Below are 10,375 nucleotides of genomic sequence, written 5' to 3' on the forward strand. Positions count from 1 at the left end.
AGGAATATACCATTAGAGTTTGTACTGTGTTAGGAAAGGTTAAGAGCCTGAGCATCCACTAATGTCATCACGATGCCACATATCTAAGTTTCACGCAGACAAGAATAGACATACTCTCCCAAATATGTGTTCATCCCAACCTTTAATCACTTGCAGCCAAGCATCCTGGCTAGCTTTAGCACGGTAATTGTCCCATTGCGATACAAGGTTCACAAAATGGGGAGAAATAACTGTTGTACCAGAATAAACATACACACATCACCCAGTCAGTTTACTTACAACTGGATAATCGAATTTCACATTCTGCATTAAGCAATTTTCAACCAAAAAGGAAGAAAAACTTCACCATATACCATTTACACGGCAAGCTAAGCGCAGCATGTTCTAACATAAGCAGAAGCTAATTGTCACAGCAACTTACTGTGTACAAAACAAGTCTTGCAAATGGGTTAGAAGTTAAACAATGTAGCAGACATGACGAAGTGCAGCTGACTAGTTCATTTCTCAGGAATTGTGGTTCAAATGTTGCATTATATACCCTTAGAATTTACAAGTAGGCGCACAATGAAACTACACAATGAGTATCATGATACACGCAGCCTATGAGAATTGACTTGCATAGGTGTCGCGGGATTTTGTGGCAATATGCATGATTTGGGGATTTTTGTGGAGGCAAGGCACACATGGACTATCTAGGTACAAGATTTCACACAGTGGAGGTTTTATGCAGGTTCGGGCCACTGTTCTAGGGGTAATACCCTACTCCTGCTGGATGTTTCTATCTTGTATGAACAATGTGGTTACAATGTAGTGTCCGAGTGATCTTGTGGATCTCGGTGATTCTACTGAGCTTTTCTGGATTCTACTCTAACTTCGCCTTAAGGGTGACGAAGCAGAGAATACAATGGCTATGCCCACGTCCTGATAACGGCGCACTTAAGTTGGTCGTTACCAGGGCCTTGATGGCACCATTGGTGATATCATAGTGTAACTGAGGTTTATGGCACCATTGGTAACGCCACGACCGGTTCAGTCGGATGAACGTCGTGATGCAGTTTAGCCAGATGGAATTAATGATGCCGGCCCAGCCGAGTGGTATGCTCGAAGAAGACTCGGCAGGGAGGGCCTGTCGGGCCGTATCCTCATCATAGGCCTACCCCGGGGGGATCCGGCCGTCAACAGGAAAACCTCTTATGTATCATTAAAAATTCACAACAAACAGATGTTTTTTTTTAAATGAAGGGTCAATTAGCGAGCCCACCTGGCTGTGTAACCTGGAGTAAGTTATGATTTCCACTCCAGCAGCTGCTGTTGCAGATGGCATATTTGCATTGTCTCCACCAACTACCTATACAAAAAAGAAGATTCAAATACAGAAGAGAAGTTCTCGTAAAAACATCACCGCTACATTGCATAAAGTATTGTAAATGGTCCACGCTTACCACTATAAGACGAACACATGGCATTTGAGTTAGGAAGCTTAGCAGCTGCAATCAAGGGATTGATATAGTTAAGATCATAGCTGGAAATTATATATACTTCTTTCCAAATGTACCTGATGCAATGCATAGTTGAATGCTGAGAGGTATCTATAAACTGATGTAGTGTTTCAAACTATAATAACATTTGGATTAAGTCCAAGTAAAATCTATTTCAAGATAGAGGCCCAATACCGGCCGCATTAATCTTTTGTATACTTGATACAGTCAGTCCAGAAAATAAGTATTTGACATGACATCGTGAAGCCCCTCATAAAGAGTCATATTCAACATAAATTAAGACCATAGCAGGATGAGATTAACACCTAGAAGTATAGGTAAATTACTGGAAATAATTAGCTACTTGCCAGCCTTGCTAATTAGGACTTGACAATGGGTATCAGAAATGGCATGAGTAGTAGAACTTCTACGGATTTTTTTAGCTGAAACTGTAGGGAAGGTCCAACTTTTATGGAGTTTAGAAAACAGTCATCATTTAAGGTTGCAATAAGGGATTAAAGCTCACAGTGCTTAGCGTTTGAGGCACACAGAAAATAGCTTCTACTGTTGCATGGTTCACAATGAACTGAACTGCATCTGGACCTACAGAAAGTATATTACATAGAAAATGTTACTGGATGACTGAAACATGGAGCAAAGATCATTTGGTAATAGGAACATACCAAGAGTATCATAAAGTGGCACAGATACATATGAATATGCAGCACAAGCATGATCAACTATGATCCACTCAGGTCTGTTTATAAAATACAGACCAATGCGTGCACCCTGGTTCAGATAAAAAGAATTGAAGTAAGTACAAATAAGTTAATCTGGGAAACTTGAGGTGCTAATATCAAGATAGCAATATATGGCAAGGTATCTGCTTGTTACTAGTCAATAACAAAAGGGCAAGTGCTCGTTGAGATCTTGATGACTCACTTCAGATATTCCATGATAAATAAGACCAGAACCTATTGCAGACCTGCTTGTACTAGCTTCTCCATACGTCATCCATTTGTAACTGCAATGTTATATGCCATTTATAAGAATCAAACAAGACAATCATGAGAAAGGCTACAAAATGAAAAGGTAAGGAATACTCAGTTACTCGATCCTTACTCTCCAACTGCTCCATCAGCGCACACTCTTGTACCCAGATATCTACAATCTGTAAAAGTCTCAACTGCATACCTGCACAATTTGGGATACCATATGAAGTTGTACAATAAATAAACAGGTTCCCTTGCATATTACTCTGTTTCTAGTTAGGATCTGCCAGACTACAGCCCAAATAGCAATAAATAGTGAGAGCTTCCTCATGCTGCCTTGTGACCATGAGGTCACGGGTTCAAGTCCTGGAAACAGCCTCTTACAGAAATGTAGGGAAAGGCTGCGTACTATAGACCCAAAGTGGTCGGACCCTTCCCCGACCCTGCGCAAGCGGGAGCTACATGCACCGGGCTGCCCTTTTTTTTTAGTGAGAGCTTCCTCAGGAAAAAAAATTGACAGTCGTTTTGCTGAACTCTGCCTTTCAAAGGTTCCCTAGAAATTTCCATCTTTCTAGCATATATTCAGTAAATAAGGAGGACATAATCTGAAAGGCTACTGCAGCACTAATCATTCGAAATGAGAGTTTGCTAACATAAGTATATGATTAAGTTTAGATGGATATCAAGAAACAGAAGTTCACATGTTCAAGAAATTGTGAGTACTCTTACACAAAATTATCATGCAGTGTTCCAATGTCTGGAGTAGCAGGAAATCTGTTAATTAAACGCAGAGGTGACTCTGCAGATCTGCAGGATTGTAACAGTAATTGTGAGCAACAGTATATGAAAATGCATTTTATAACATATAAATAACCTACCGGTACACGTTCCACTTTCCAGTTTGCAACTTTTCAGGCAGAACAACGCTGTAGCCCTGCACTGAAGAAGATATGCGCACTGAGTTAACAATGATAGTTTCTTCTTAATATGCTATTTCACAAAATAAAAAATCGGTGCTAGTGAATGCTAAGTGAAATCGAGAGTACATTGAATCGTTAGTGATCGATTTTTTTTTAAGAAGCCATTTCTCAAACAAAGGACAAACACATGCATTATTATCCCTGGGGCACGTGCCATTTAAACTCAAATGTGCAAAGCTCCAAATAATAACACATATGCTTAGCAATTGAGCGGCAAATTTGACAATTGCTGTTAGGATCTTAGGGTCGAGATGAGGTATATACAATTAATAACAAAACCACTGTCTGTCTCTGTCCATTTCAGATCAGGATACGGGTACGAATTTAGAGAGATGTAGAGGTAGGCTCAGATCAAGTAAAATTGTATCAAGAAATACATTGTTCCGCTAAAATGTCTGAAAGAGAGAAGGTCCAAGCCTGGCATGGTGGGGCTTCTTGCAAACCACATTGAATACACCAATAACACCACTGTTCATACAAGGAAAACCATGCACTAGAGTTCTAAGTAGATTCATAAAAAAACATAGGAGTACTATAAACTACTCCAATAATCACGAACAGGCCCAAAAAGTAGCAAGGAATATTCCAATTTATTTGGTACTTTTTGAGTTTGCTTTAGCCAGGATTAAGCTACAGCCTTGCACTCAGCCTTTCAGGAAGAGGCATCCCGATCAGATTGCAGCAAGCGATTCAAGCTTTTCAGATTGCATATAGAGGATTCCGTTCCATTCACACCTTCCTGGTGCCGACAAACCAAAAAGGGAAGCTATGGACACTTAGCAAAACAACCTGCCCAGTCCAGTGCGGGAGTAACCACTCTCTTCTGGTACTATGTTACTTTTCCAGGAAAGTGAAATCCATTATATAACAAACTCACAACGGAAAAGCAAGCGAGAGACGGAGCAGATGCGCCGTGCCACGCCCCGATTCGTGAGCCACTCAACAGGATTCTGACCACCACCGCGCCGCCAGCGTTAGTCGCTATCCCCGTTAAAGCGTGCTGTTGAATGAATCGAACGCGAAATCCAAATCCTAGAGCATCCCGCTGAAGGCCGGTCCAACTAGGACATGCAGGCCAAAGGGTCAAAGACCTCAAGGGGCGAGGGAAGAGAAGAGAGAGGTACCGTGGGCGTACTCGCCGGCGGTGGGGTTAGCGGCGAGGCTCGCGGTGGCGCCGGCCTGCGGCTCTAGGTGCGCGGAGACCACGCGGAGGCGTCGCCCCGCGGCGTCCATCATTGCGGGTCCTTCCTCCTCCCGCGCCATGGCTCCCGTGCTGTTGCAGTGCCGGTAGTGTCACGCAACCCCTGTCCGCGTCGCTACTCGTTAGCGCCGCGTGATGATGGGAAGGTGGGGGGAGCAGACGCGAGGGACGGAAAAAACACGGGCTTATCGCGTGACGTGAGAGCGAACAGACCGAGACAGACGTGGGGAACTCGGCTCGTGCGCCTTGTTCGAGCGGATGCTTGGATGATCGGGTGGAGAAGAAGAGACGGACGCATAGATAGCTCCGATGCATTTTGGTCTTTTGGAGCGGTTCGGGGAGCACGGATGTGGTTGTTCGGTTGCGTGCGCGCGTCGACATGCGGCGGCTCGGCACGGCGCCCAAGTGTGTGCGGGGATTGGGTTTTTTTATTTACCCAAAAATGACAAAGGCGTCGTATCATGTGCATCCGGGGTGGGTCGTGCATCCCTGTATCCCGTGGCTACTGGCCAGCCGATAAAGATCGTACGCATGGGATCAAAAGCAACACGGATTTACAAAAAGACGCCCGCAGCCGCTGTTGCTAATTTGCTAATGACCCCCTTAACCAAGCAGACCTTTGTCAAAATATCAGTTTCTCAATCTGGATCCTCTCCGATCGCTCCATGGCGGCGGCCATGACGAATCCTTCGACGACGGCCGCGCTCAGCTAGCCGACCTCCGCGTTCTCCTGCCTCAAACGGCTCCACGGCCCGGTGATCTTTTCAACGGTGGCCGCGCTTGACCAGCCTCCGTGGTCGACCGCCTCAAACGGCTCCATGGCTCCTTTCGACGGCTGCGGTGAGATGGACATCCACCACATTTGTCCTACCTCCGCGCCTGCCTACCTTCTTGCCGGTCCCCGACGCCGAGTCCGCCGCCGGCCGCAACCTGCACACCATCTACTGCTCCCTCGCATCCACGGTTGCTCCTTGGCCTGATGACGTCCGCCTGCTACAAAAGACTGTCGTGGGCAGCGAGCACAACCCAGAAACCCCTGCAGATTGTAGCTTGTGACCTTATCCATTGCAATTGTTCTTTATTCAGTGTGTGTGTTGTTTCAGAGTATAGACTGTAAACTGTACTTGCACATCGTTGGTGAGTATTGATCAGAACTCAGAATGTGAATGTATCTTAGTACTTACAGATTGTAAGCTTGTGAGTTCAGACAAGTGAATGTGTAGCTTGTTGTAAATGAAAAATTCAGAAATAAACAAAATTATTATTGCCTAGTTCCTGGTAGTTTGAGGTGTTGTGTTGTACATGATGTAATATAGCTTAACCAGTGCATAATATCAGCTGTTGCTTCTGCATTCTTTGTGAGTTGTGACTCTGCATTCCTACTTTTCATTCACATATTTACAAACAAGAACATGTTGTTGTTGCCGCGAGCTTCCAAACCTGGAATCTTAGAAACAAGAAGTGAATGTAAAGGTGTTGGTGACTGCAAAATTCTGAACAGAATCATTGTTTAATTTCTTTTGGTGAATGCTATTGTCGAGGTTGATGTGGGTTTGGAAACTGAGCTGTTCCATGCGTGACGAAGTTTCTTGTGCTTGTATTACTCCTGTGTGATAGTTGTTTATCATTTATATGAGAAAAACAGAGCATGCTTCAGGTTTATGTGAACATAATGTAACATGGTGCTATTGCTGCTTGCTACACTCCATTCAATACACACAAGTCAGGGAAAATAAGAGGAAGACAGTTCGACAAAACACAAACAAAAAATGCATGTTGCGGTCTTGATTAGGGCTTGAAGGGAGACGGGGAGAAGGGGATTAGGAGAGCTGACTCCCCCAAGGGGTTATTAGCAAATTAGCACACATAACCTAGAGCTGGTGCGGGCGTGTTTTTGCAGTTTTCTATTGCTTTTGATCCGGTGCGTGAGATGGTGATCGGCCGGCTGAGGAGGCGATGGATACAGGGATGCACGACCCACCCCGGATGCACTTGATATGCCGCCAATGACAAATGATAAAAAAGTTAACGTCAGTTTTCTGATTGGCGCCCACGAACGCGCTCTGCGTCGTTAGATGGCTCGCACCTCGCACGCATGTGTCAACTAGAAGCCACATACCTGGTCCAAACGCACGGACTGACGAGTTCGAGTCTTGGCACGGACGCGCGATGCTCACGGAGTTTCTCTTATAAAGAAAAGCCAACGAGGGTTAGCCCTTGGGTTGGTCTCATTTTTTTTACTAGCACTCCCAGCACCCGATCCATATCTGAGGCAGATATGAGGACACTCGGACGCGCCCGTCACGTCTTGATCACAAGGCCGCGCGTCAATTCACCCATATCCGTCCACCACCTCCTCCTTGCCCGACCAATCCTCTCCTCTTCTCTATCGGTCCTCGTCCGCACAGCCGTCACCGGAGTTTCCCCGCCATTGTTGCTCTGTCGTCATCCCCAACCCAGGGTTTCGCCACCGGAGGTCGCAACCCACATCGGCGTCGACCAGGTCGCCGCCACCGGACGTCGTCCCGATGCATCCAACTCCCCCATATATACACCTCACGCTCTACGTGTTCGATGAAATGTTGGAGCCGGATTTTTATTCTTTCGGTCATTATTTCCATGTCATCAATGGATTCGTCGTGGAATGATGGCTATGGGAACCCTGACCTTGACGAATTAATATTCAATGAGTTCATTACCTCATCGGATTCGGACGATGAGAATGTTGAAATGATGATGAGCATCAAAGAGGAGTTTGAGAAGTCAAATGAGCACGCCCTGAATATCAAGGGTTCCAATAAAAGGGTCGGGGAGTTATTCTCGGGGATAGGATTGTCGGTGCAAGGCTTCTTTACATGGATTACTTCACGACGAACCCAACATTCCATAAAAGTTTCTTTCGACGTCGCTACCGAATAAGCAGAAATGTGTTCTTGCGTATAGTGACTGCCGTGGAGAAGGCTCATGACAACTTCAAGCTGAGGAAGGATTGTTGCGACAACTTTCTTTCTCTCCTCTGAAATGCACGGCTGCTCTCAGGATGTTTGCTTATGGGAAGGCCGCCGATGCAATTGATACCGAAATCGGGATGGAAGAGAGCACGGCCCTGCAGACCACGGTGTGATTTGCACGCACTATGGTGAAGGTGTTTGGAGCAGAGTATCTGAGAGAGCTAGCTGTGGAGGACACGAAAAAATTATTGGCAATTGGAGCACCAAGAGGATCCCAGGTATGTTAGTCTCACTTGATTGCATGCACAAGCAATGGAAGAACTATCCAAAAGGTTTGTGTGGGCATAGTAAGGTCATGTCAAAGAAGCCACCATCATATTTAAAGCAGTGGCATCGAAGGACTCGTGGATTTGACATGCTTTCTTTGGCACGCCAAGTTTGTTCAATGACATCAATGTGCTCCAACGATCTCCTTTGTTCAAGAGATTTTGTGATGAAAAGCTCCATCGTGCAACTACATCGTCAACGGATACAACTACAACATGGGGTACTACCTTGCCGATGGTATCTACTCTTAGTGGGCGGCGTTGTGAAGAACATATCTGATCCTTAAGGCAACAAACAAAGCCACTTTAAAACATTGCAGGAGGCAACTATTTAGAGTGCTCCAAACTCATTGGGGTATTGTTCGTGGAGCTGCGATGGTGTGGGTGAAGGAAATATGTCCTAGAGGCAATAATAAAGTTATTATTTTATATTTCCTTATTCATGATAAATGTTTATTATTATGCTAGAATTGTATTAACCGGAAATTTGATACATGTGTGAATACATAGACAAAACACCGTATCCCTAGTATGCCTCTACTAGACTAGCTCATTGATCAAAGATGGTTAAGTTTCCTAGCCATGGACATGAGTTGCCATTTGATAAACGGGGTCACATCATTAGTGGAATGATGTGATGGACAAGACCTATCTGTTAGCTTAGCATAATGATCGTTCAATTTTATTGCTACTGCTTTCTTCGTGTCAAATATATATTCCTCCGACTGAGATTATGCAACTCCCGGACACCAGAGGAATGTCTTATTGTAGGATCGAAAGTATGTCTAGAGGGGGGGGGTGATTAGACTACTTGACCAAATAAAAACTTAACCTTTTCTCAATTTTAGTTCTTGGCAGATTTTAACAACTTAGCATAATTCAAGCAATCTTAACACAATTCAAGCAAGCATGCAAAGAGTATATGAGCAGCGGAAAGTAAAGCATGCAACTTGCAAGAATGTAAAGGGAAGGGTTTGGAGAGTGCAAATGCAATAGGAGACAAGGATGTTTTTGTCGTGGTTCCGATAGGTGGTGCTATCGTACATCCACGTTGATGGAGATTTCAACCCACGAAGGGTAACGGCTGCGCGAGTCCATGGAGGGCTCCACCCATGAAGGGTCCACGAAGAAGCAACCTTGTCTATCCCATAATGGCCATCTCCCATGAAGGACTTGCCTCACTAGGGTAGATCTTCACGAAGTAGCGATCTCCTTGCCCTTACAATCTCCTTGGTTCACTCCATAATCTTGTGGGAGGCTCCCAAGTGACACCTAACCAATCCAGGAGACACCACTCTCCAGAAGGTAATAGATGGTGTGTTGATGATGAACTCCTTGCTATTGTGCTTCAAATGATAGTCTCCCCAACACTCAACTCACTCTCATAGGATTGGATTTGGTGGAAAGATGATTTGAGTGGAAAGCAACTTGGGGAAGGCTAGAGATCAAGATTCATATGGTTGGATTGGAATATCTTGGTCTCAACACATTAGTAGGTGGCTCTCTCTCAGAAAATGGGTAATGGAAGTGTAGGCACGATCTGATGGCTTCCCTCACGAATGAGGAGAGGTTGGAGGGGTATATATAGCATCCACACAAAATCTAACCATTACACACATTATACCAAACTCGGTGGGACCAAATCAGAAAACTCGATCGGACCGATTTAGTACATATGTGACCGTTACTTCGATGGGACCGACATGTCATCTCGGTGGGACCAATATCATTAGGGTTAGGGCATAACGTAATCTCGGTTGGACCAATTACTCAAACTCGGTTGGACCGACTTTGGTAATAAGCAAATAGAGAGTTGGTCAGGCAAACTCGGTGGGACCAATTCGCTCGTCTCGGTGGGATTGAAGCGTTACGAAAAGGAAACAAAGAGTTTACATTGCAGACTCGGTGGGACCGATCGCTCATCTCGGTTAGACCGAAATGTTACGAAGGGAAACAAAGAGTTTGCAACCCCCATTTCGGTGAGACCGAAAAGACTAGGGTTTCTGGCAGTGGCTATGTCAAATGAACTCGGTGGCGCCGGATGGATCAAATCGGTGGGGGCGAGTTTGACTTTTGGTTTGGGACATATGTGGATATGAGAAAGTGGTTGAGGGATTTTGGAGCATATCACTAAGCATTTTGAGCAAGCAAGCCATTAAGCAACACCTCATCCCCTTTTAATAGTGTTGGCTTTCCTATAGACTCAACGTGATCTTGGATCACTAAAATAGAAAATGTAGAGTCTTGGACTTTGAAGCTTGAGCCAATCTTTTGTCCTTAGCATTTTGAGGGGTCCACATTCCCTATCCATGCCATGTCAATCATTGAACTTTCCTGAAATATTTATCGTGTAATGGCATTAGTTCAGTGAGCTATATGTTGTTAATCATTACCAAAACCACCCAGAGATAGTTGCATTTTCAATCTCCCCCTTTTTGGTAATTGAT

The 10,375-nt window shown here is 44.8% G+C and overlaps 1 protein-coding gene across 1 annotated transcript in view; it reads right to left on the minus strand.

Moving 5' to 3' along the window:
• LOC119308301 (long chain acyl-CoA synthetase 6, peroxisomal-like) overlaps positions 1-4,930 on the minus strand; it is a 14,717-nt gene extending 9,787 nt beyond the window's left edge. Inside the window, exons 1-9 of the mRNA XM_037584408.1 lie at positions 4,575-4,930; positions 3,349-3,409; positions 3,200-3,277; positions 2,601-2,672; positions 2,421-2,502; positions 2,162-2,267; positions 2,005-2,081; positions 1,443-1,487; positions 1,262-1,348 (exon numbers count right to left, since the gene is read on the minus strand). Of these exons, the coding sequence (XP_037440305.1) occupies positions 1,262-1,348; positions 1,443-1,487; positions 2,005-2,081; positions 2,162-2,267; positions 2,421-2,502; positions 2,601-2,672; positions 3,200-3,277; positions 3,349-3,409; positions 4,575-4,713 (747 nt within the window). The 5' untranslated portion in view covers positions 4,714-4,930. The remainder of the gene's footprint in view (positions 1-1,261; positions 1,349-1,442; positions 1,488-2,004; positions 2,082-2,161; positions 2,268-2,420; positions 2,503-2,600; positions 2,673-3,199; positions 3,278-3,348; positions 3,410-4,574) is intronic.
• Between the last annotated feature and the right edge of the window lie 5,445 nt (positions 4,931-10,375).

This window comes from Triticum dicoccoides, chromosome 5B, assembly GCF_002162155.2.
Source record: "Triticum dicoccoides isolate Atlit2015 ecotype Zavitan chromosome 5B, WEW_v2.0, whole genome shotgun sequence".
NCBI lineage: Eukaryota > Viridiplantae > Streptophyta > Magnoliopsida > Poales > Poaceae > Triticum > Triticum dicoccoides.